This window comes from Anser anser (assembly GCF_964211835.1).
Source record: "Anser anser genome assembly, chromosome: 8".
NCBI classification, from domain to species: domain Eukaryota; kingdom Metazoa; phylum Chordata; class Aves; order Anseriformes; family Anatidae; genus Anser; species Anser anser.
In genome coordinates, this window is record NC_139728.1 from 9,495,671 (window position 1) to 9,522,652 (window position 26,982).

General features: G+C 39.4%; 1 protein-coding gene across 5 annotated transcripts in view; it reads right to left on the minus strand.

Moving 5' to 3' along the window:
- Positions 1-26,982, minus strand: part of PRRC2C (proline rich coiled-coil 2C) — a 70,330-nt gene that overhangs the window by 36,006 nt on the left and 7,342 nt on the right. For all 5 annotated transcript variants that reach the window (XM_083847671.1, XM_083847674.1, XM_083847673.1 and 2 more), the window contains 14 exons: positions 16,264-16,431; positions 14,864-15,041; positions 11,782-11,888; positions 8,966-9,103; positions 7,845-8,074; positions 7,405-7,484; positions 6,282-6,415; positions 6,111-6,198; positions 5,684-5,825; positions 4,664-4,735; positions 3,256-3,898; positions 2,281-2,450; positions 1,412-1,658; positions 291-504 (listed from right to left, as the gene is read on the minus strand). In XM_083847671.1, the coding sequence (XP_083703797.1) occupies positions 291-504; positions 1,412-1,658; positions 2,281-2,450; positions 3,256-3,898; positions 4,664-4,735; positions 5,684-5,825; positions 6,111-6,198; positions 6,282-6,415; positions 7,405-7,484; positions 7,845-8,074; positions 8,966-9,103; positions 11,782-11,888; positions 14,864-15,041; positions 16,264-16,378 (2,558 nt within the window). In that variant the 5' untranslated portion in view covers positions 16,379-16,431. The remainder of the gene's footprint in view (positions 1-290; positions 505-1,411; positions 1,659-2,280; positions 2,451-3,255; positions 3,899-4,663; positions 4,736-5,683; positions 5,826-6,110; positions 6,199-6,281; positions 6,416-7,404; positions 7,485-7,844; positions 8,075-8,965; positions 9,104-11,781; positions 11,889-14,863; positions 15,042-16,263; positions 16,432-26,982) is intronic.

Here is a 26,982-nt window from a genome sequence, read left to right on the forward strand (position 1 = left end):
TGAAAATTTACAATATTATGGCAATCACCATTCATCAAATTAGGTTAAGGATCCCAAAAAAGGGGTAAAATGCCCTTCTACACCCTACTCTAGAGCAGGAATTTCTTATACGAGAGTGCCAAGTACATTGTGTCCCTCCAGCCACAACTCCTTTTAAAGTTTTGTGTGAAAAGCAGCAATAACTTGGTCAGAATTTACAGTTTAAGAAGTATTTTACAATACAAATTACATAGCTAAGTGCGTTATCACATATTGCTCAGAAGTGGCAAGAGTAGCTAATTCAGGCTTACCTCAAGCTGTCAGGCTCTTCTAACACTTTGGGAGGAGAACTAGCTTGCTGAGGTTCTGCATGGGGGTACGGGTCTGACCCCCACATCATGCGGGGCTCTGACAGAGGAACAGCGTGCTCTCTTGCTGAGCGAGCTATATGCTCAAATGAATCCGAACTAGCTGCTGATCCTTCTATCTGGTCTCTTCTCATCAGTGGTTTGGGAGGCATAATTCCTGTGACAGATTTAATTTCAACAATTGAAACCATTTTAACATTATCAAAGAGACCTAGCTCATAAAACACAAAGAGTATCAGGGGGTCCTGAGAAGCACTATTCTCTCTCCTATCTTTTCTCTGTACCTTCTGTTGCTGGAACCAAATGTTTTTTCACTGCCAGCTGACTTCAGAATGATTAAGTCATATTCACCACCCTTACCCTCAGTAACAACCAAAAGAAAAGCTGTCTGCTTCCACTATCACGGAAAGAACCAGGCCTGTACATCTGTAAACTTGTGGATGAAGTTTCTGCTGCAAGATCTGAACAGCAAAGGCATGGCGAGTGTACATACAAGTGTTTTATGGTACCCTGTTAAGGACTACAGGTCCTATTTTGTTATTTACATTTTAAAGAATTTAGCTTTTCTAATTGCAAGTCAGATGGACACTCTAAAAGTTAAAAAGGACTTTTAGCGCCAGGAATCTGAAAACAGAAATATAACAAGATTCTGAAGGTGCTAGCTAGTACATAAGATAAAAATATATATATTTTTTTAAATAAAGTGGTACCAAGTGCTACCATGAGAGATAAATGGTTAAATATACCATTTTTATAGTGTAACGACCCAACTCATGCCAGCTTTAACATCTGCAGCCAAGTCTTACATTTTGAATACAGCCCTGTCACTAACATGCCTTGATACGGGAGAAAGCTGTGATTTTACCTTCTAGTCAAAGATATACGTTGACGTATGACTGTATCATTCTCCTAGTATCACTAAAATCTACTTAGTCTCAAATAATGTAGTTTTTTTTTTTTTTAAATAAAACTTACCCATTTACAATTACTAGACACAGGTTAAGGAAAGACATCTATTTCAAAACTGAGAAAGTTCAACAGTCAAACGTGGTGCCAGATTTTACCTGGATGAATTGGAGGCATATCCATTGCAGGCCTCCCTGACATCATTCGTGGGTCCATGTAAGACTGCATCATTAGCCACCGGGGATCAAAGCCCATTGAAGCTAAATGCTGAGGATGTGGCTGCATTGGCTGGTAAAGGGGTCTATGCTGGGGAGGAGGTACAGGGCCACTAGAGGGCTGGGAGGGAGCAGACTGCGGAAGTACACCTTGCTGCTGTTGCTGCCACTGCTGTTGCTTCATCTGTTCCTGAATGATAGAAAATAGTATTACAAGATTATTTTTTTTTTTTTAAAGATTAAGACTTGAGCAGAATTAATAAACCTTAGAAACAACAAGTGCAGTCACCTCTGGGATACTAAGCATCCTGAAAATTAATTACAAATATGAATCAGGATGAACAAGGAGAAAAGGAGGGGGGGAAAAAAGGCTGGACAATTTAGAATAACTACAGTTTTACTAGTGTTTGGCTGAGATATAGAACAATCTACACTTTGTGCATGTCGTGAATAACAAGTGCTCTTCAGACCATAGGAACTGAGCGCAAATTACATTCACAAGTGTCATGCCCTTTAAAGAAGAGCTGCAAAAACAATGATCATTAGACAGCAGATTCCAAAAGAATCCACAGGGCAATGCTCTACTTCCAGCAATCGATGCAAAAAGCAGCCAGTTTTAAAAGCCTCTCGTCTTCTCCTCCCTTATACACTTTGCAAGTGATGAGAAGTGCTTACTGCAAAGCAAATTCTGCCAATACAACAGATATTATAGAAGCTGAAAGCCAACACCTTGGACTTTTAAATAGAACTCCTACAGTCACATTCTTATTTAGAATGAGGCAGAAAGACATTTTAGTGAACTAGTTAGTTACCTGCTGCCTCTGAAATCTTGGCGGTAGTGATTTCTGGAACTGTTTAGAATAGCCTGAGGAAACAGCAGGACGAGGCTGAGATCCTGAATCTGGCTCACTCTCATGAGTCACCTGTGAATTCTCTTTCTCATTCCGACCACTGTCTTGTCGGGTAAAGACTGGTTGATCTTCTGGAAAAACAAACCAAACCAAAACCAAACAGATGTGAGACAAGTGCATCTGAAAACTACAATGATTTCACGTTAACCAGAGCATCAAATAAAGGACCTCTCTAAAATGAATAACCTTTCTCAAACCTCACAGTCTTAGTTTTCAAAGCAGACATGCAAAAAAGTTAAGAACAGCACCTCAAAATATTGTCATTAATACATCTCTCAGCATCCCTTTTAAACTCAAGCTGTGCAATCAGCTGTCATTTCTGTTGCAATACTGTGATTTAAGAAGTTCTGTATCAATGCTACCATATTAAATGTGAATCAACTTATTTATGAATCAAAGTTCAGTTTCCCAATCACTTTTATCCATTTAAAGCTTAGGAAACTGTTAGACTATGCTTAATAACAGTTTTCCTGTTGCCTTCAAGCTCCACTACAAAAAATGTACTAAGTTTAAACATGTGCTCTTCACATCTACTTCTCTAGGCTTGCTTAAAGAACAGAATAGCTGAAATGATTTATGTTGCTTCTTGGCAACATGAATTGCTGACCCTCTTTTAGCAAGAAGAAAGCAAGCCTTTTACTTTTTCTGCGTTCTTCTATGTCCAGCCTAAATCATAGAACCAATTTTTTCCTTTAACGTTTTGATGAGCTTGCCAAACAGGTCTAGCTCAAAGGACAGAGTCAGCAACTGTAATGTGCCAGGAAAATAAGTGCTCTAGATGCACTTAATTAGGTATTCAAATTAGACTCTTAGATTACTACTATGCTCTGTGTCTCAGCTTTAAGAAAGACAACTCCTACTTGTGTGCAAGCATACCTTTTTCTTCCTTGTTATTCCTGCTTTCACTTTCTTGTTTTTCTACTGCAGGTGTTGCCACAGGTTCTACAGGCTCAGGAGCCTCATGTGCTGGTTTCTCCTCTTCTTTCTCATCCTTTTCTTTCTCTTCTGTCTCCACCTCCTTTTCTTTCTCATTCTCCTTTTCTTGCTCTTTTGCTTTCTCCAGTTTTTCTTTTTCTTCTTTTTCTTTTTCCCTCTCCCTCTCCCTTTCCCTCTCTTTTTCCTTTTCCCTTTCCCTCTCCCTCTCCTTTTCTCTTTCCCGTTCTCTCTCCCTCTCTCTCTCCCTTTCCCGCTCCCGCTCCCTTTCTCTTTCTCTTTCCCTTTCCCTCTCTCTCTCCCTTTCCCTCTCTCGTTCTTTCAGAGGGTCTTCTCGGGAGGGTTTTGTCATACAGCCAAATTTCTCATTTAACCGTTTCAGCTTTTCTGCACAAGCTGCTTTTCTTTGTTCTTCCATTCTTCTTTCTTCCTCTTCTCGTCGTTTACGGGCTCGCTCAACTGCAGCAGATATCTCTGATTGTTGTCTTCTCCTCTGTTTCCATATTTCATCTTCATCTGGTACTGGTTTAGGGGGAAAGGGTCCCTGCCTTCCAGGTCCTATCGTGCGATCAGGAGGAGGGGGATGCTGCGATATTAAAATCACTAAGTCAGGTAGAGCACATATTATATAGAACAGCTAGGTGAAATACTACATTTTAACTATAGCCAACGGATGTGTTTGGATTGCACTTTTTAAGTGACATTTGAGAGACAAACCAAGACCCCACCCTCCTGCTCCAGTTACAACCCATGCAACCTGATCTCAGAAAGGAGAAGAAAAGATTCAGCTGGGCTCATGTCACTGCTCCATATCATTGCTAATGGCAAAGTGACTACGAAGATGACAAAAACCTTTTAGATTTGGTTACTGCCTGTTTGGGACAATTCAAAGTCCCCCAAGGAGCCAAAGAAATTCAAGGTTATCATAGGATAACAGCAATTTTAAAAAGGACTGTTGAAAATAGGTAAGAAGCTGCTACCTCCACACTTCACTTGGAACTTCATCTCCCTGTCTGCCTGGGCATGCAGCCAATGCTTGGCCACATTCAGCCCTTAAACAACCTCCCCACATCCCTGTCCTCTCCAGTCCCCACACAAACACTGAATAATCAAAACCACTGGAAGTTTGCATGTATTTCATATGCCACTCTCAAGATGGGGCTACTTTACACAGTTTGCAGTGTGGTTGTGTTGAGGTCCCACTCCTACTTGGCCCTAGGTTCTACATCACTTGTTACAGAGAAGGCTTATCCCTATGCGAAGCATGTTTACTTTTCCTAGTCTAACTCCCTCTGCTATCACATTAAAGAATTTAACTCAAGAAAATAAGGACAATCCTAATCTTTCTTACCGGTGGTAGAATAGATTTGGGATGAACGGGACCGCCTCTGTCGTGTATAGAGGGCTGTGCTGGACCCCGATCCTATTGGATCAAACACAAGACCAGGGTAAACAACCTTACAACAAAAGTAAGGCTGGCAACTTTCAGATGCACTGTTTTCTACTACCTTGTATATGATATAAATCTGTATGCAAAAAGAGGGCAAGGACATCTCCATTTCATGTACTGACAGTTGTACAACTTTAAGAATTCACACATCCAAATTTCAGAGTTTAGTCCACTGCACTGTTTTTCCCTAGGCTCAATGTAGCATCTAACCATGGAAGGCTACATGATCTTTACACAGAGAAAAAGTGCAATGAAAACAAATTCAAGATCTATCTTCGCTCTTACTGGCGTCAGGAGAAAGTGTTTCCCTGAAATTTTCAGACAAAGCCAACAGCAGCTTTTACTCATGGGAAAAAAAAAAAGACTGAAGCAGATATGAACTGAGTTAGTTGCCAGTCTTCCTTTATTACAGGGTAATCCAAAAACCAAAAAGGTCAAACTGATGAACGCTACACGGTCTGTAGAAAATTTGTCTACCTGAGAAGTCAGAAGCAAGCTGATACGATACTGTTTGTATTAAAGAAAGCCAGGTCATGATATAAAAAAAAAAATCAGGAAATGTGTGGGCCAACAGGGTGCTATTTACCCTGTGCCACTATAAAACATAACGGACACCAGAATGGCTTCATTCTGTTATAGGAATGGACAGGCAGAAGAACCAAGTTAAGACATGTCACTTGAGCCACAGTAACCAAGGTGAGTTCTTACCCCCTCACATCTAGATAAAGACATGCTACTTTATTTTGGGACCAGAAAAAGCTAAGCAGCACTCCATCAGTTATCACAGCTAAGATAAGCATTAACTGATGCTTTTACTCATGTTCACAACCTTAATCGACCTGGCAGTTTGGAAAGACACCTGCACTGGCCCTCTTCTGACAAAGCTGATGCCAGAAAAGTCGAAGGGAAGAAAACACAAACCTGATCAAGCTGAGAAGTTTTGCCATAAGGCCCTTTGGCCGCTGTTGTGGAAACCTGGGTGGCAGACTTAGCGTTTGTCTGCTCTTCTGCTTCCTTCTGGCCATCAGGGCTCTGAGAATCTTTTGTTGGTGTTTGTTCATCACTGTGCAAAGAAATAAGAAAAACTGAAGGTGTACTCCACATAGGGCTTTGGTGATTTATCTTCTATCCCCTGCGTCTCTTAGCAAGAGTGAAAGATCCTCACAGCAAAGATCACTTCCGCTGCATGCCCACGTGACTGCCATCTGCAGACAGTTATGCAGTTTAATACAATACTAAATTACTGCAATAAGCGTTATTGAAATGAGTACTTCTTACATCTCATTCAACTTTCCCAAGAGCTAAGCTAGTTATGTGGCATTCACACCAACTGGCAACACCAACTCACCCACTTTCCTTCTCTTTTTGACTGCTTCCTTGCTCATCGTCATCACTGAAGTTCAACTGCTCAGTGTAATCCACTTCACTCTGAGCCCCTGATGCATAAGCAAATAGTCGATTAATCATTCAGAAGGATTCGATATACAAATAACAGAGATCATCCGTCTGACGTTCTTACCTGCCCAGCCTTCATCAGCCTCAGCATCCAGGTTATCAAATTTATCAAGTTCTTTCAGCTCACTAGCACTAAGAATGGACGGGCGCTCAATAGGTTCTGAACACCATGAAGGTGGTCCTCTTCCTCTCGGCCCTCTGAGAAAGAGAAACAAAGGTGACTGTCACTATTTATCCAGCAGAATATCTAGATAAAAGGCCAACTTGTATGACGATTGTTTCAAGTATACACTACACTGTTCTCTCACATCAGTTTAAATGTGAAGCATCATCCATACATAAGACTACTGTAGTTCAAATCATTACTGCTACACCACCACAGTTGTCCATGGAAGAGAAAGATTAGATAACATAGCCTTGCTTGCACACTTCGCAAACAAGCCAAATGTTCCATGCTGCTTGCTGACAGTAGAAAGCCACATACCTTGTAGCTTTCAAACAATGCACTGCATAGACTTGACACCCTTCTTATGCCACTACCCACTTCAGAGATATTTGTTTGCATTTTTCATGCTTTTTCCACTGCCGAAGGTTCTGCACTCTTTCTACTCCTATACTCAAGTTCTCCCAGTCACTGCCCAGCTTCTCCTGCTCCCTTCCTGGATTCCAACCACAGACTATCTGTCAAAAGTTGTACCACGCTGCCTACATGATGCCATTTCCTTGTGCATGTGCACAGCCATCCTCAACTAGGGGAACACACACAGAAAGGAGTAAAATTGATTTCATAAAGGATTAGAGTTCTACTTTCATTGATGAGCAGTAGAGTTGAGAACCACAAATTTACTTTCATTGTGACAATGGAACAGTCATTTGACAGGCAAGGTGCTGCTTGAAGTTACAAATGTGTCCCTAACTGTCTCCTGCTCTTCAGATTCAAAAGCTCTGTAACAATGCAGGATTCCTTTAAAGCAGGATCCCTGTAAGTTTTGCAGTTGAGCTGTGAAACAAAAGCCACTCTGTGGCACTGCTCCACAGAAGCCAAACTTGAGACTAATCAGTGACAGCACATAATTGTAACCAAGACTTACAGGGCAAAGTATTTTTTTGTTATTATTTTTCCCCCCAGTTTGAATCACATGCACAGTTCATACTTAGAAAACAAGAACACTTGTAAGGTGTCTTACCTACTGGGCTCAGAATTAGGAAACCTTGTGGGTCCTTGCATGGAAGGAGGATACGCCATTCTAGGATACTGATTGAACATCTAAGAAAAATTTCAAACAGGAGACATTTGTTAAAAATCATCATTGCATTAAATATACTGACAACACCACAGGAATCATAATGGAAGTAAAGTAAGGCTCTTCACTTAAAACAGTCTTCTCAAACGACAAGCATGTGATGTCAAGCCACCAAGGTGGAGCGATTGTAAGTATTTGTCAACTCCTGACAAGTTGAAACCTAGCGTAACAGGAGTGGCAATATATGGGTACATCCTTTGAGGAGTTGGTTGTTACCCCACCATTCTAGCTAAACTACCAAGCTTTCCTTGGAGGGAGGAGAAAGGGGGTTTAAAGCAATCACACCAGCCAGTAATCAAACTTTTTGTGTAGCCATCACTTACGTAAGGTGGCATCATTGCCCTGTACTGAGATGAGATAGGTGGTTGCTGCTGGCCATTCAGCTTGGGCTGCGGGACTTGTGGTAACCGCGGATCCCTCTTCTCTGCTGCCTTCTGGCCATCATTTTGTTCTGCTGGTGTAGCATTACCATCTTCTTGCCCAAGACCTTCTTGATCAGCTGGAGAATTGGGTGAGTTGCCTTTATTACCACCTTCTCTCCAGTTAGTAGCATCTGCATTGACAGAATCAGTACGAGAAAACAAGGACAGACTTTATATTACAGATTCACAGACAGGAATGAGGAAAAATACATTCTTCCTACGCAGCTCTCAGTGACACAGGAATGTCTGTCCGCACAGATCGCTATTTGCTACTGAAACAAACAATAGCCACTTGAGAAAACAGGGAATGCTTTCTGATCCTCTCCAGCCATACCTCCAGCTGTGATCCCGAAGGGTAAGAGTTAAATTTATAGACCACTAGTTGTTTTTCTCTGCCTTCCAAAACACAAGGCAATTTAGGAAGGATATTGATAATAGTAAAATGCAAAGACTAAGCTGCTTATGCAGAGGCCTATCATGAATCTCTCAAGCAGCTGGAAATGACATACCTGTGCATTGTATTTCTAAGTAAAGAAAGGTATCCAGAGTCTGGCTTGTATCAGATAAGGATGGAATAGAAGTAACGAGGGCTGTACTTAATTAGTTATTTAGAGAGTTCTTTAAATACACATCGTGTCCACTGTGACATCTGGCAGGTAGAAGTAAGAAAATGCCAATACAGTGCAACTAACAAATGTTCCTCAGAGCACAAGTGGACTACTGACCAGACCAGGCAAATAGAGGGGACTGCAGGAGAAGATTAAACACCTGTTTTCCACACTGGGAACACAGTAAAGTAGAAAAAATCTTTATGACAAGCTCTTAAACAAGATAACTGTATGATGGAGATAGTCACACGATTTTCATGTGGGAGGATAGTTTGCAGCTGTTTCTTTCCTGTAGGTATGTTTGTTAAAATAATGAATTCATGAATTATTTTGTACAGGGAGCACATACCCTTGTAATAAATGAGTTCCAGACAACTGCATGCGATCTCACAAAAATCTGTACCATATACTTACTTTGTGGTCGTAAGCTAGGTCCAGATCCATGGGTCTCTTCAGGTGCATCTTTATCTTTGCCTGACTTTTCCTGATCCCCAGCTGCCGGCAGACTGGGAAACTCTTGCTGGAAATAACTATTTACTGGAAGAGCTGGACCTACAAAAGAAGATATTCACAGAGTCACAAATTTTCCGGAGTCAACAGTTCAGAAAGCGATTCCTATCAGCCTGATCATCCTTAAAATGTGAACCATAGAACCGCATTAATTTACTGGTAATAGAATTCATGAGCCAAGAGCAATCCTCATAAAATATTTGCATTTGCTACCAAAGTTGTTAAACTTACTAGGCCAGCTATCACATTTATTTGGAATGAGAATAATCCAGAAGCAAGCACCAGAGAGCAATAATCAACAGTTTGAATTGCCCAATGGAATGAGACATAGCATGGAGAATACCTGAAGCTCTTCAGCTATGTTAGCACACCTTTTTTTTCCTTCCAGACAAAGATTTCCCTTCTTTTATGCTGTAACTGCTGTCCACTGAAGGACAGGCAACCATGTTATCACAAAAGTCCTTAAGATTATTCACTATTCTAATAAGTTGTTCAGGATTTTTAAAGGCCAAATTTACATTGCAAGAAGAGTATCAAAACACTGTCAAGCTTTGATTTCTAAAACCTAAAACATCCTAACTCCAGATTGGAATTTAAGACTTCTGTTGCACATGGTAGAGAGGCCAAATAAGTAGATTGTCTTCTGTAGCAGGTTTCATTAGCATCTACTCTGAATCAATCCCCCATCCCATACACATAATGAATATTGACCTCTTAGGTCAACAGCCTTCTAATACTGAATGACTGATAATCTTACTGAGGGAAGATTTCTATTCTAACAGCCTGAGTAACAGTCTGCTCATATACCTGCTCTTAGTAGCTACGGTAAGAGACCGTGTATTAGGCTATACGGGCTCTAAGGCAAACTGACAAAAAAAGGATCTGAACATTTACAGCCCAAAAAACATCCAACCTCCATTATACATGCTTTTTTTTTAAGCCAGCAGCTACAAGAGGTTATGTTCTCTCTGATCCGTGAAAAAATTCTTCATAGCAATACAGGATAAAAGACAGGGATCCTCACTCTTTTCATTTTCTTTGTGATAGTATGACAAGCAAATGCCACAATATTTAGCTCTGTGACTAAAAACTGCATTACAAGCGTAAGAATTATCAAAGATTCGATGGTAGCAATTAATCCCAACTCCTAACCAATGTGTGAACCAAAAAATAAATGCTGCTCATCAGATCATGGAGATTTTTTTTTTCCCTGTGTGGTCACCCATAGCATCAGAGAAGGGCTTAGTTTTGCCTCACTCAACTGAAGTCTTACACAAGAGCATGAGGCAGTTGGCTGGATGACTGCTGGAATGCATATGAGGCATCTGGAAGAAGTACAAGTTCCAGCAGCCAACTGCAGATCAGCAAAGTATGAACACAACAGGTGTATCCCAAGTTGCAAACTGAGGATGATAGCAAGCAGCTGATGCCAATTCTCATTCTGTATTTCTTCTTGAAACAGCAACCCCCTACTGCATTAATTGAAAGAAATGAGGACACCATCTGGGCTTGGCACACAAGCTGCCATGGTAACCATAAAATAATTAGCTAAATGCATTTTGAAGCCATTGAACTGAATCACTATTTGCTGTGTCACATCAGAGAAAATCTTATCAGCTTATGTAGAAAGCCTGCTGCAAAGTTTTCTGCATTCCAGCATTGTTTTTTTTAAAACCTATTATATAACACTCTTGCAAGAGCTTTATGGAGGAGAGTTTCTGTATTTGAGAATGAAGGAAACACTGAACATTACACAGGAGAGCAAGAAGTGAAGAATCTAGAATTGCTGCATCTAACACTCGCAGCAAAAAAAATGGCCAAGTCATTAGATACGTGATGCTAACTCCAAATAATGGCTTAGAAGTTAACTCCATTCAATCCAGATTTTACTACTCTAAGATTTCTATCTGAAAGAGAAATCTTTCAATAAGAAAACTATCAATAAGAAATTCAAATATTTTTTCCAGTCACAGGAAGCTTGCAAGTCTCAAATTTAAGAAATAAACCATGTTGTTAATTTCCAAAATGGAGACAGGAATCCTAAGTAAGCTCTCACTCTAGGAGCAATTTTTAAACCCTGCTGAAGATTTAACTCTGATCTTACACCTGTCACAAAAACACTCAAGCCAAGATCCACACTAGTGGAAATTGTATGTTGTATGAAATGATGGAGAACTATTATGTAAAACAGAGAAAAAAACAGTTTTAATGCTTTTCCCCAGAAAAAAAAGAAAAAAAACAACCCTACTTGAACACTATCACTTTGAAAACAAAATAAGTAAGGAGTCTATAAAACAAAAGTACTGTCATAGTAAACATTTAAATAGAAGTGAGACTACACACATTTTGCACAAAACAATCCAAAATTATGACTACATCGACTACTAACTGTTTATGGTTCTCATGCCAAAATTGTATGGTTGGCCATTACTGAGATTTTCTCTCCCCACCGCTGCCATGTTCAGCATTTTATGCCACGACCACCATTTCCCTGTCAATCCAAAAAAAAAAAAGGCTACACAGGTCCTTTAAAGGCAGTCAGACCTGCTGCTAAATTGGACTGGAGCTCGCTTGAGTGCCAGGACTAGCTCACTTTCAGCCAAGAAAGTTGCTTCCACAGCATTCTTAGTCCCAGCTGGCTTGCTCAAGACTGAGTCTGGGTCTCTCACAGCAGCGCTCACAGTCCGCAAGGCTAGACAAGAACCTTTAACATCACTTACCATCTTGTCCACCTGGCTTGGTGTTGGCCCATGATTTGGCAACAGGAGGTGCTTCTGGAGGAGCAGGAGCAGCAGGTTTTGGCTGTGTCTGTGGCACCTCTGGCTGTCTGAAATTAGAGAAAAAGCACTCATGAATACAGGAGAATGAGTACAGAGTAAGATTGTCAGGAATACTGCTGCCAACAAGTGAATGAAAGGAGCTAACTATGCAGCTGAAGACCCATTAACTACTTCGCTGTAGAAAAAGCATCTTCTCATATAAAAGGAGTTGTGACAGTAACAGTTAAAATTGGAATAAATCAGCTAATTTGATCAAAAAATCTACAACCATGGAAGGGAATAACTCAGAATAATGTTCTCTTGGCGCAGGAGCTGGGAGAAGAAAGAACTTTAAAAAAGACTGCCATAAACAGACAGAAAGAAGACAAGTATGTCAGAAATTATTAAGTAAAAAGAACTAATAAGGAAAGCTAGAGACATTATGAAAAAATTACGGGTACCATGAATTGGAACAAGAAAGTTTACATCTGTTAAGAGCAAAGACAGTCTCAATTTTGCCATCTTGACAATGAAAACAGACATTTAACAACTACTCATTCTTTCCAATCCAAAAAGTGAGCGTATTCTAGAGGAAAATATTTTTTTAATCTATAAATTCAGTAATGCTGCATAACCTCTTTCAAGAATGTCTGAAACCTGCACATGCAATTAAGTTAAGACTTCAAAGCATCAGTGTCTCAGCCAGTCAGGACCTCCAGCTCCCAAGTACTCATTTTTTTTTTTTTTTGGTAGCATAAGAATGATAGGGGAAGTCTGATAGTCTAGACCTTCTGTATTGTACCAGTGAAGAAAGAACTAGTACAATAATGTCCGGTAGCCTCCTCACTTTGCACCACAGACCTTGAAGATTAATTTGCTTTGTATGAAGGATAATAATAAACTGACATCCATTAACATCTTTTTCTGGAAAACAACCCTTCAGATTCTGTAGTTATCTCTATAAATGTTATACAGTTAACTTCCTAAAAGGCAGCCATGCATAATATTTCAATGAACAATTTTAAATGCTTTAAATCTCAGATTTTATTCATTGGGGCTCCACTCTGTTACATAACTCCAATTCTGAACGGGCTCGGCTATCTAAACCCTGTCCTATAGGTACACCATTCGATGAGGGAAAGAACTCAGCTTGGGGCCAGCTGATTTAATCAAGTCAATGCACAACTGGCTGCACTACCCAGGAAAAGGGATAGAGGCAATACACATAGGAAGAGCAACAACTTGGGAAAGCAGCAGGGAAAGAATTAGTAATCACAGGAAACAAGTAATTCATGTGAACTCCAAAATAGTGAAACAATAGAAAAAAGGATTTAAACTAAATACCATACCGATAAAGATATTTCCTTTATCCAGTATTCTTGGGGTGAATATCAGAACACTTGGAAATAGCAACACTTTAAAATACATTGAAAGCTGGAGAAAAATGGCCTGAAGACTTGACCGAACTCTAGATGCCTTGAATTTAGGAAATTTGACTTGTGGCCTGGGCATACACACCAATGTGAAGGAACAAGTTCCTTCCACCCATTAGTTCTACTTACATGTGGTTTTTAAGGCTTTTATCAGAATAATGCACAATGAAAACCAAGGTAAACACCTTCCAGTTGCAGATAAGGGGCAGCTATTTATTTACAAACATACAGCTACTGGGACATACTTCTAACATCCATAGGAGGCTATGGAAAAGCAGACAAACATTATAAAGTGTTTTTATTAAACAAGCCATTGAGCTCAACACCAATTTAACTAGACCAAATGTAAATAACTTCTGGTGTGTAGGAAAAAATACCCTACAGAACACTGGGCAGAGTATCGTAAATTTGTGGTTTCATAAACCTAAAATAAAAGCTAAACACAATAAGTATCTCCTGAAGTCTAACAGCCTTTCAGAGAGATGTCAAAATTGACATCTAAATGTAGGAAAATACACAGGAAGAAATGAAGTGACAGCAAGAAGGGGAAGCCAACCTTCAATCATCTGTTGCTTTCACAAGAGCACAACAAACTACCACCACCACATCACTGCAAGAAGCAGCAAAGCCTCTGCTGCGTGATTGAGACACCGGCTGCAGAGCTTAGGTAACCACAACCACAGCTCCACGAGGAGTTCGATTTCCAGCATGAAACTGGATCTATATCCAGATTGGAGATGGCAGACATTTCTTCCTACAACTTGAACTCAGTGCCTCTATCTTCTGTTTTCAGAACAATTTATGTTGAAGAATAAACACTTAAAAGCCACTTCCACTTCTGTAGTGAGAACAATATTGTTTTTTAAGCTTAAATGGCAATAAATTTCGCTTTAAAGCGCGTTCTGATTAGATTATTGAAACATTTTGCTCTATTTTCTTTTGAGGTTGCCAAGAGACTTCCCATACAATTGTGAAACAAACTTAGTGGATGAAACTGAACTGAGCACAGGCAATTAAATTATACACAGCATACATCTGAGAATCAACATCACCCCCACTTCAGTTTTGTTTGTATCACTTCTTGTGGCAGTGTGAAACTACAGCATGACATGTAAGATACAAAATTTTTGTCTGAAGTCTGTGGAATTTATGGCATACTAAACAAACAAATTAAAGTGCAAGTATTAAGAACCGCTAGGAAAACAAAGCAGAGATTCTAACTAATGTATACAAACCAAGGATTTAAGCTTTTGCTGCCCTACATCAAGAAAAACAGATTAAACCAAACATCTTTGCATTCTCACAAACTTGCAAGCTATTATTTAACTTAGCTGCTGTGTACCCAAGTATTCCTCTTAGAGCTTAAAGAGAATTTTAAGGCAATTAAACCAATTGTGGTGCTTTTTGTTGTGTCCCCCTTCCCACAGTTACTATCCCCTAATAGTATTATTACTACTTACAAAAATTTATAGCGATGCTTTGTCCTCTCTAGTAGCTATCTTGAGGACTGTCAAGTCTAAACAGTTCCTTCCCGCTCCTTACCCATCACTAGTTTTAAAAAACTTGAGAAATGTTACAGCAAAACAGCCCTGATCTCATTAGTCACTTACTTTTCTTCTTCATGCTGTTCTTGTTTTGAAGCCCATCCTGTGCCATCCTTAGGCACAATGTTCACATTAGGGTCATTGCCTTTGTTCTCTGCTTTGAGACTAGGGAGGTTAGCTGGCGGAGGCATCCTCCTCGAAATAGCAACTTTTCCAAGGCTTTGTAATCCATGGCGTGTGGCAACTGCATGCCAAAACAGAAAGTTCAAGTTAACAATGCTGAGTGGCAGGCAGAATTCCTGCAAAGCTGCAGGAATCAATTTCAAAGGTTTGCAAGAAAGTGAGAAAATTTAAGACTGTTAGAATTAGAAATTAAAATTATTCATGACTTAATTTTAAAAATGGGAATTTTAAATACGTGGCCTGGGAGAACTTGAGTATTTTGAATAACGAATCACTATGGTTAACCTATTCCAGAAACAAAAAGGGATATATGGCCCCATGTTTGTATGCAATGCTCGCGACAGAAAGTTAGAGGAGCCATTTTAAAGATGATGTTAGTTTCTTAATATCCCTTCAGATGTCACCAAGCATTATTCTCTCACTCCTCGGGGGGGGGGGTTAAACACGCCTTGACTCCAGGAATACCATCATGGTTCCATCCCACTTTTTTTTTGCTGCCAGTTTCAGTTGGCAGATGCTGCTCTTGCAAAAACATTCCTGCAGAATGTGTTTACTCCATACCACTATTATGAAAAAACAGTATGAAGCCAACACACTACGCTGGACATTCAACCTACCAACTACTCAATTCAGATGAACAAGTGCAAGATAACATCCTAAACATGTTATACCAAACATCTCAGTTGCAACCTTTGAAAATTATATTATGGTAAACTTCAACAAATTTTGAACCCCCATCCCAATTCCTCACACAAACAGTCTGTGTCCACCCCCACCTTTTGTCAGCAAAACGGACAAAAATACGAAAATATGCATTCCTCCTTCCCCCCCCCCCCTTTTTTTTTTGTAATCAGACAACTCCAGTTCTGCCAAGGTTTGTTACTTATACCATGCAAGGAACAAATGCGTTCACTGAAGATCTCAAAACAGCAGTGCTTTTACCTCTGAGAATATCTTTTAAAAATTCACTAAAAAGCACGGCTGGGGAATGGCTTGTCATATGCTGATAACGAATGGAAACTGCAGCTGTAGAACAGTTCTTAGTTACTTATATTCTGCTTTCTAATAGACTGAAAATGCTGACTCCCTTAACTGAAACTGTAGCTCATAGGTAACCAGCAAATGTAATCAAGATTGTTTTTCCACAATTCTTCCTATTAACTACTGTAACCACAGCCAAATTTTTTTAACTGCTTGATAATGATCACATCCTTTGCACTCTTAATTAGCTGCACAACAGTAACGATGAAACAGAATGCATAAATAAAGCCAGTTTAACTCACCTGTGGTTTTCTGAGTTTCCAGTGACTTTCCTTTGTAAGTATTAAACAGACTGAGTGTTGCATACTTTGTTTTTCCATCCTTTGCTTTTGTACTCTGGCCTGACTTTTCCGACATTTCGATGGAAACTCATCGAGTCTGGTACCTCCCGCTCACTCCTCAAAATCAGCCTGAAAACAAAACACCAGAAGAGCAAAACAGCTTGAATACAAGCCAATACTTAAGAGAGTTCACAACACAAAACTTGACCACTTACTTAATGCCGATAGCACTGTTTCTGTTAAGCAAACTGCAGATGTCTTCAAATACATTAGACCCAGGAACACCTAGCCCTATGAAACTCTATGCCATTTTAAAGGAACATCACAAAATCATCAGGAGGGTCAACATTCAAGCAGTATCAAACCCCCAAAATGTTAAATATTGTCTATGATCTCACTAAAAAAAAGGCATGCAGAGTTTCCATCAGCAGCTAGTTCCCCACTGGGGAAGCTCAATGACCTCACCCACTCCTGTAGCCAAGCACTGAGATACCACTAACTGTGGTACAATATTTCTGGAATTTGCTTTTTCCAATTAAAACCACCATGAACTCAGCAGCTAGAAAAAAAAATAAATATACCGAGTCAGAAGTTTCTTCAAAGCTAGAAACAGAGTATGTTCAGATAGGCAGGGTAAAGGAGTTCCTTAAACTAAGAGTTACACTATTCTTCTTGCAGCAGTAAATTACAGGGCTGCTAGAACAGGTCATCCCTCTCCTTCCCCCAGGATAACAGGCCTTGAGAAGAACCACCCAGTAATTATCACTGATATTTCACTGGTTCTTAGAAGGAACTTGCTAGCATGGCTGCTCATCATCAGGCAGCAACACAAGGGAGCATTCCCTTAAACAGAATATTATTATATAGTCAATTTAATCTTAAAAACACTGAAAAAAATCATTACACCCCTTACTACAACCACTTTTTTTCCCCACGTAGATTCCAGAAGTTAGGGATGTTCAAATACTCGTGCATTTCATTCTAAGAGCAGACAAAAAGAACCAAGTCAGAGCTGTACATCCTGCTCAAACCCTTTGGTGATCAAGCAGCTCCCTGGTCAAACTCAGTCTCAAAAGACCTTCAAGAGAAACCCAATTTGCACGCAAGGCACTCATGTATTCAGAAGAGTCTGCACAAACAAGCAGTCCAAAAAATAAGACACTTATTTGGTAATAACAGACAAAGCAATGGCAAAAGACCAGGGAAGTTTCATTTATATGAGAATGGTAACATTCCTACCCTCCCTTCCTCCTACCTCAATTTACAAGCCATGATTGAAAGGATTAATGAGTGGAGATGGCAGACAGCCTTAGAACGGTCCAACTTCAGTAGTAGGTTTTGGGCAGATGCTATTCTATTACAATCCGTGCAGACCGCTGCAAATGGGACACTCTTCAGCTCTGTACTGGGCCACATACATGGCTAAGAGATGCATTCTCCCCTCTCACAAAGGGAAAACATTTTACCCATTTTTTTGGCCAGACTGGTCAGCATACTCCCATCATCCAAAAACTCGAAATAAAGGCTGTAAGCAGGTTGAACCCAGCCCACCAAGTTGACCATGTAACCAGAACACAGACTTTGGATAGGGCTGATAGGCTGTCCCTTAACTACCCAAAAAACTACATACTGAGATTGCAAGCTTTCACTGGAAGCCACAGCTCACTGGTTCAAACACCATTACAGGCACAGAGAAGAAATAACGATAGCCCATTATGTGACTTTAGATAAGCTTATCTGTGGAGCTAACAGTTAAGCAGATTGCCAGCAACCATTCACTCACTGTTCACGGCTGCCCCAATGCTGATCTGTGATTCAGCAACACACCCGTTAGCATTACTCATGGCCAGACAACTGCTTTCAGCCAGTCTGGGGACACGAATCAAGGCTGACTAGTTTATCAAGTTGAGTCTAGGTCCTGCATTAACCTCTTCTTCTATGAGGAAACCCAGGTTTATCATCAGGCCTTCAGTGAAACACCTGTGTAAGAACCTGGTTGATTCTTTTCCTTCAGTTCTCCTCTTACACTTTGCTACCAGACTTGTCTTCATGGTAGAGACCACCTTGGTCATCCTGGAGCATCAAATAGAGAAGGAGGCTCTGGGCAGGTAATTAATTACCAGGAGGGCATGGGTGGCAAACAAGTTTTCAGACAGGCAAATAAACATGTGAAGTAATACACCACATTGATTTGCTACTCAGCTATGTTCTCATACTCTTTCTATATGAGAACAACTCATACACAGTTATAATTTTAAGCCCAAGATCAGTTCCAGCCCCCAGATTTTGCAAATACGAAATGGCTTCACAACACTGAATAAACCTGAAGTTGGCAAAAAAAAAAAACAAACAACCTACCTCAGGTCATTGTTTGCCCATGCAATTTACAAAATGACATCTCATACCTTTGGTAGAAACCAAACATGGAAAATCTTAACCATAACTCTTCTTTACAGACTAAGAGAGACTACTTAGACAGATCTTAATTATAATAATTGTTTTTTTCTGGAACATTTCATAGCTTAAAGAACAAAGGGTGGTAATTGTGTTTCCTCATAGTGCTTTCTGATGTCAACTTCACAAAAATCAATGAAGTAGGTCTACCCATTACAGCTGAGTTCTATGCCTTTTTTAGTATTTAGATTCACACTGTTTGACAAGTTTTTCCAAAGTTATGCTACAAAGAAACAGAATATTTTGAACTGATTAAAACTGCACATTCCTCAGTAATCTGATTTGCAGAAAATAGCTCAAGCACTGCAAGCAGTGTTCTTGTAAATTAGGCCAGTCAATACATTCACATTTAACACATTTAACGTTTATACCTGACACTGGTTGCCAGAGAAGATACACTTGCAAAATTAGACTTTAGACTAGGTACTTATGTCAGAGATGGCAAATCCTCCCCTTGAGCCCATCTGGCGCTCTACAAACATATGTGCTAGGTCACACATTAAACAAGCACCCCAGTGCCATCTAGTAGCAGTTATAAAGAGATAATTGCGTGGTTCCAAAGCACAAGAAATAACATTTCAGGCTGCGTCCAGGTCCGATGACTTTACATTTTCACTCAACTTCACTTGTGTATACTGCATTCATATGCAGGAACATCAAAATCATTCCCTCTACAGTTACGATGAGGTATTTTAACATAAAACATGCTTAACTTGTACATACAATTATGTTCTAGGTTGGCAAGTACTAAACTCACCGAGTGATTCTAAATTTCCTCTAATATTTACATCTTTTGTTATTATGGGTAGCTAGCTGTTAGTTCGAACTTTATTAGTCAAACCCTTCCAAGCCAAATGTTAGTGCCTGCTAGGTTTAGACTTACAGTCAAATGAGTAAGAACATGAGACAGCTGTATACCTCTGAACAGTAGCAACATAAAAAAGATGTCGGAACTACTTACTAAAATTAAATAATTACCATGATAGCAAACAGACGGATAGGCAGCAGTACAAGTAATAACGGCAGCTGGCAGGGTTTACTGCACCATTAAGAAATTTAATCCAGTCAGCAATTCATTTTGAAAGACTACAGTCACTATATGCATAATTACTGAAGGTGCAGTGCTTCCAAAATCCTGGAGCAAAGATTACCTTTCAGCCACTTACTAATGTTATCAAGTTAACTGACCTTTCCTCTGTGACCTTAGGACCTGCATATTAAAGTTACTGTAATTTCTGGGCCAGTCTTTTTTCAGACTGCAATCGGTTGACTTATTTAGATCCCGCAATGAACTCAGAAGCATGTGTACACAAATGATTACAGTAAGGAGATGTCAACTTCTAGATACCCTGGCCACTGTCAAGGAACATTTACTTGTACCCTCTTGGTAGAACAAACTGAACGCAGTCTATTCTCCTAGACTGTGGTTGCAGAATCCTATTTCTAAAGTAATAGAAAATGGCAAACAGAACACCCCCTGCCCACACACCAGACAGACCTTTTCCAGCAAGTTCCTAGCTCTCAGGAACATTTCAGAATTCCCCCAAATCAATTGTTTAGAATTTAGTAACAGTGGTTCATGTATGTGTAAATTTTACACAGAGTTTGATTAGAACAAACAGCAGATTAGAAAAGATCTTACCTTCACCTGAGAAAAATGTTCTTTTGTGATTAAACAAGGAAGAAAGTATTTTTGAGGTCAAGTTTCCAGGACTGGATGGTAAGAAGTTTAAACCATTTAACATCATAACAGCAATTCTTGTCCGGTTTCCTCACCATGTCCATGTCAGTATTTTGTATTTTTATTATACATACAAAAGATGGTTTTACAAACTTACATGTGAGAACAGAAGAGCATTCTGCCTAAAATAATCACATTTTATTATCTCAGTGAACAAGTAAAGTGCACACAGGCACAGAAAGGGGAACAGAGAAGTGTAAAAGTTCAGGTAGAAAGCTTCTTTATACACAGTTTTTGAGAGGCTGATCAACTCTCGCTGTTGCTATGGGAAATAACTGTACTCCTTCTATTATGGTCTTCCAACTAATCTGCTTCTGTACACGTTTGAAGCACAACATACACCATTCCTTGCATCTGGCGGAAAGATTACTATTCCCTGTATTTTCCAGGCATCCCATCCTAGCTGATGTAAGCACAGATGGCCACATGAGAACATCTAGAACTGTATTTTATGTGCTGCGTTTTTAAACTTCTAAACAAAGTAGGTTTGCTTTAGTGCAAGCATAACATGTCAATAGATTTCTTCAGCAATATTACGGTTATCTTTTAGGCAGTCCTACCAGCTCAAGACATGTCACCCCCATTTTAGCCTACAAGTGCTCAATCATTTATGACAGGTAACATTTACATAAGCTTCACGCTCCTTATTTAACACAGGATATCTAGTTCCCATCACTTCCACTCCAAAGTCTGTATCATTGCTGATTTTGAAGAAGGATGAGCTGCAATGATTTAAGGCAAGGCACACCATTCAAGACAAACTTGCTGAATATTTCCTAGGGCCTTAAACTCTCAGTGCCTCAAGTGCCCATCTGTGAAGTGGGAAGCATCATAAAAAGCACTACATGAAAGTTTAGTCATAACTGGGACAAAATAGCACTTCTCAAAACACAAGACGAGAAACAAATCCAGAAAGATTTCTCATACTGTCTTACTCTTATTTTAAGGGCACTAAAATAGTGGTTAAGTGGCCTCACCTACAAATCTGTATCTGGCCATAACTCCACTTTTATTAGATTAGCTTTGTTTTGGGCCCACTAAAGAATGTGGTTCTGGTAAGTTTGGGAACAACAAAACACAACGAAAAAATGAAGCTTTCTTGCCACATGCCAGATGGATGTTAGAGTCAGATGTTCTCAAACTTAGTGTTATCTATTTTGAAAAATCATTCTCAGTACCTCAACAAGCCCCGCACCTGACACCCCACATAACGTGGCATTAAAAATTTCAGCTAGAAAGGAAAGCTTTCATTTCAACTCTAATTCTGGCACATTTAGACTCTTGAAGTTTTTAGTAAAAATTTGCCTCGTAATCATAAAACCTAAACATCTGCAGCTAGATATTAAATTCTGAAAAATTCATATTAAATTCTGAAAACCTGTGATCTTCAGAAAAGAGATTAATGGGACCGTTTACAGATAAGTAAAGCCATTTTAAATGAGAAACATAGGATGCTGAATTTCATGTGCTTGGAACCCCTGAAAGCTTTCTTTATGCCTAATTTATATCCCATTATGTAAAAGAATCCTGTTAGTTTTCAACTGAATGCTCCAGAATACTATCTAATTACTGAATAGATGGTTTTGCACAAAGAGAAGGTTGCACACAAGTATCGATAAACAGAATTACAACTAAACAAAGTGACTTCACCTGACAGCCGTACGTATGAACAATACACATTAACTAACATTCTCTTATTGATATCCTCATACGCACAACTTTCTAGTGCCCAAAGCACCACTCTGGGACTACAGTTTTCAGGACCAATTTCTATTAAAAAAAAATCAATGTTTTTGGTCATTTATCCCACTATAAAGAGTTCTTAATAGCTTCAGCACCAGGTGGCTTGATATGACATGGAAACAAGCCTCAGCCCCCCCAGTAACACATAATTAGCAAAACACTCTTTCAAATCAACGTAATAAAAAAAAAAAGCCTCTGTGGTCAGGATTTTATTTTTATTTTTTAAAATTGAGTAATTTGCAGCAGTGTTCATTGTTAAGTAGGTTGCTGCTATGCAGGCTGAAAATTAAAGATTTTATGGACTTTTGAGCTATTTCATGTACCTCAGACAAACCACATAGCTCTACCATCTACAAGAACAGTAGCTCTGCAAACCTTCAAAGCTCTCTGAGTAGATCTTGCTACAACTCATTCTTGAACAAGATCTATATTAAATTTTATTTACTCAGAGAGCCAGACTGGTAAATCCATCCCCAGTTTTCTTCCACATCTCTAGATGTTGGGCTCACTGGTTTTCAGCCAAACGTGAAGAGGGTACAATGTAGAGACTGCACTGGTTCTAGAAATTTTCTGAAGGTGGGTGGGCTGAGTTGGAAAAGAAAACCCTTTTGATCACCGTATCTCTTGTGCACTCATCTCCTCTGAGGAAAAAAAACATAGCACAGGCCAATCCCCTGAGCATTGGACAATCTATAGAGAAATATTGTGAATGACCCTCAAATGGAAAATCACTGAGGAGCTCTGCTCCTTAGAACCAAAGCACTTGTAATAGGACAAAGCTGTAGCAAAGCAGGCTTTGCTAGTTCTTCAAATTGCTCCCCTTCAAGGCCTAAGAGCGTCTTCCCAGAACATTTCTATCCGATGCATACCTGGTTTTGGTAAAGAGATCATGACACAAAACAGCCATTTGAGGACATTATCCCACAGATGTGTCTTGTGAAAATGCAGTCTGGGGATGCCAAAAATGAGCATCGACAAACATGCCTGCATCAGTTTTAAACTACAGTTAGTCGTCTCTTAAACAGAGCTACTAACCCAAGCAACGAAATACAACCAGTCACTCTCAAAAATCCGATACAGAAACTAAGCTTACTGCAAATCATTTTAGTTCGATCTAGCAATCTACAGAGCAAGCAAAACTTTTGCTGCCTTAGATTAGAAGGCTGCCTGTTGAATTTTCCTAAGAACTACCAGTCACGTTGAACGCAGCCTTCCAACCAGAGAACCAGCAACAAACCACAAATATAAAGGGAACTTTTATGAGGAACCCCTCAAGTATAATAAGATGGCACCAGTAGCGGTGACTAACACTTTTAAAATAAACTTTCAGGACACATCCTGCAGCAGAGAAATATTAGTGGGGACTAAAATAATCTGTCATTTCTATTCAGCTTCTGCAGAGCACTGCTGAGAACAAAAGGAAACACGAGTTAAAAGCAGCTGTCTGGAGTCAAAAGCCACAGATAAAAGGACAGCAACCATGCAAACCTCAAATCTGTCTCTACTCAGATTTGAATATATATTTAACTATACGTGCATGAGTTTTTCAGTTAACATACACAGAAATCAGATTCCCGTAGAATAATTCTGCCAGCAGAAGCCTGATCCATGGGATCAATCACCATCAGCAGCTTATCTTTTTAAATGCACCCATGTAACAGTAATCAAAAAGTCACAGACAGGATAAAATCTTCCTGGCAATAAAACTGTCAAAAACACACTAAATACTTTCATGTCACATGGCTATTTTTGTTTAGCTACGGTAATTAATACTACCTGTACTGCTTGTGAAATCTTCTCCTTCTGAAGTGAAAGCATGGAACAAAGAGGTTATGTTCCCCTCCGCTCACAAGCAGAATGATGCCACTACAGCTACTTAAGATCTTTGGGGAAAGAAAGGACAGTTTTCATTTTGTTTAATTTGAGGATTTTTTTCGCATGTTCGGAGTATCATATAAAGCTGTTCAGTATTTTGACAAATAACATCTCAATATTACTTAAGGCAATACTGTTATCACAGGGATTCAATGCTTTCAATGATTATATGTCACTTTCTTCCATGTTTTACACCAGTGGCTCTATTTTAGTCTCCCAGTTAATACTGTATGAGAAGCTGTTCATCAGCACAGCAGTCACACTTACTTTTACTTTTTAAAAGGAAGATGATAATGTAAAGAGGTACTCAAAATATGAACGTAACTATTCTCATGAACAAAATGCTGGAGTTAATAAGCGTCTCACTTAAATTATTCAATTCTCATCTATTGTATGTGCAGAAGATTTAACACTTCTGACTCCTTTAGCTTTATAATTATATCTATGTACTCTTCAGGCTGTAGATTCTTTCATATTTGAGACACAAAACTAACTTTATCACAAGAGGAGATTCAAATCTAGAATATACAAAGTGCTACCAATGAAGCATTTAACTAGTATAATACTGCCTACAGAAGCCATAAAACAATGCACATTACCAATTATCAAAGAACGAAAAGCCATGTTTTTGAGACATACAAAAAGCAGGTTTTAAAGGTTGCTATAGAACTAAAGGATGACCCAATAATGACTACCTTTATTTTTTTAAAGCTTTCTTGTCATCTTCATAAAGAGATGGCCACCTACTGAAGCAAATCAAGTTCTCTTGAAAGTAAAAGTAAGGTTCTCTCCCAAGCTCTGAAGAGAATTCTTATGGTTGTAATAGCAACCAATGCAAGTCTTTTACTCTAAATCCTTATCATTGCAGGAAGAATAAAGACAGTGAAGTACCGGTTCAAAATAAAAATAAAAACAACCAAAACACCTTCTTCTCTAGGAAAAGAAAAAAGCTGGAAGAACAAAGCACTGGCACCACCTCTCTCACTGGAAGAGGCTGATGAACTGCAATTAGATTTCTGTTTAAATTTCAGACTAAGGCCATGATCCTTCATATCTCTTAGGCATCTAGCTCCTGCTAGAGTAAATGGGAATTAAGTTCTAACACGCACAGTACTCAGAAAGTTCCCACCCTAGGAATCTAATTAGCTGAGACTATCTAGTAACTCTTTAGGACGGTTAGTTTCACTGTTACCATGAAGAAGCTTACCAATGGCCAGCAAGGTATTTAACTTTTACCTTGTAGCTAGAAGATACCACCAGGCTCAAGAGGTATCAACAAACATTTGGAAGGAGGCAGCAGCACCTCATCACAGAAGAGCAGTCCCAAGAAAGTAAGGGATGCTTCCAAGCAACAGGCAGCAAGTGGAGTGCAAACAACCACCAACAGCAGCAGATGACCAGGTGACTTAAAAAGGGAGCTCAGAAACAAGTCTCACAACCAACCCTGCACCTCTTCCCAGCAAGGAAAGGTATTTCCTGAGACTACCACTCCTCTGCTTGTCTGTTACGGTTTTTACTTTTTCTGGTCTGGTCTCTGCTATGCTTAAAATCTCTCTAAAGGAAAGACAATAGCTTTGTATTTTGAAGTCATGTTTACAACTAAAATTAAAATGATTTTTAATTAGTCTCAAGTTCAAGCACAAACACCTGAAGTACAATTTAGTCTACACAGTTGGGTAAATTCAAGAGTATCTATAGAGCTTACAATAACTTAATTCTACCAGACCCCTAAAAACCATTCTGTGTATTTACATCACAATCCTGAACTGAAAATCCAACATCTATGTCCAACAGCAGGACTGACAGACGGACACACAACAAGCACTCCTAAAGAAACCCCTTCCTGCACTTCCTCCAGCATTCAAGCGCCTTCACAAAGTGAAGTACCATGACAGGACTCTGCCTTATGCCTCTAATCCTCAGTACAGCCATAAAACTGGATGACTTACACAGAAGTGGTTTCAGTTTTCCTTCTGAGCTTAGAGAATTTACTTCAGCCACTTTTTCCAACTACTTCGCAACAACCTTTAGGCTAATTTACTGATATTATTTGGTTGTATACAAATTCCAAGGAAAATGGACCTGAACAAGTAAGTTGTAAGCCATAGCTGGGGACGTCACAAGCACCGTAAAATTGTGAGAATCAGAAACCCTGAATGTGCCACTAGACTCAATGCACTTGGGTCGCTCCAGTTGCAGCCTGGCATTCACCTACTGGACTGGATCAGAAGGGTCTCATTACTCACTTGTTCAACTTAAAGCAGATGGGCAGAAAGAAACTTAGTATCGCTACCACAAGTAAAACTGACAGATTAATAAGTACTAATAAACACACTGTATTAATAGAAGTAATTCAAGTACCAGCACATTTTCAAGCTAACAAAATACATTTAAACAGCGTCTTTGCCAGAAAGGATTTTTCAAGAGATTCCAGTAAAGACTGACAGTGCGTGCCACACGTAAGTCAGAACTAGCACACCATAAAGCTAAGGCACTAACACAGCACAGCTATTCTTGCCATGTGCTGATAATCCTCAAACATAAATTAGAATAATCTAGATGTTTTGCAAGACTACCGAATGCATTTTCAGAAACATACATTCTTAGTTGCAAATGTAAGATCCAAATCGTTTTTGCAGTTCACTTTTGAGACAAGTTTCTTTATTCCTAAATAGCCCGACAATTTCTTCACAGGTCTTCATTTCTCCGCCACTAAGTATTAGAGCACATTTTTGTTTTTCCAGTTTCATGCAGTTTAAGAAACTTCAAAACTGTAAATTTTTAATTGTGGCAGGACTTTTGAAGTGCTGGAAGGAAGCCAGGACCAGGAAAAAAAAAAGTAGAAACAGCTTCTATACAAATAAAGA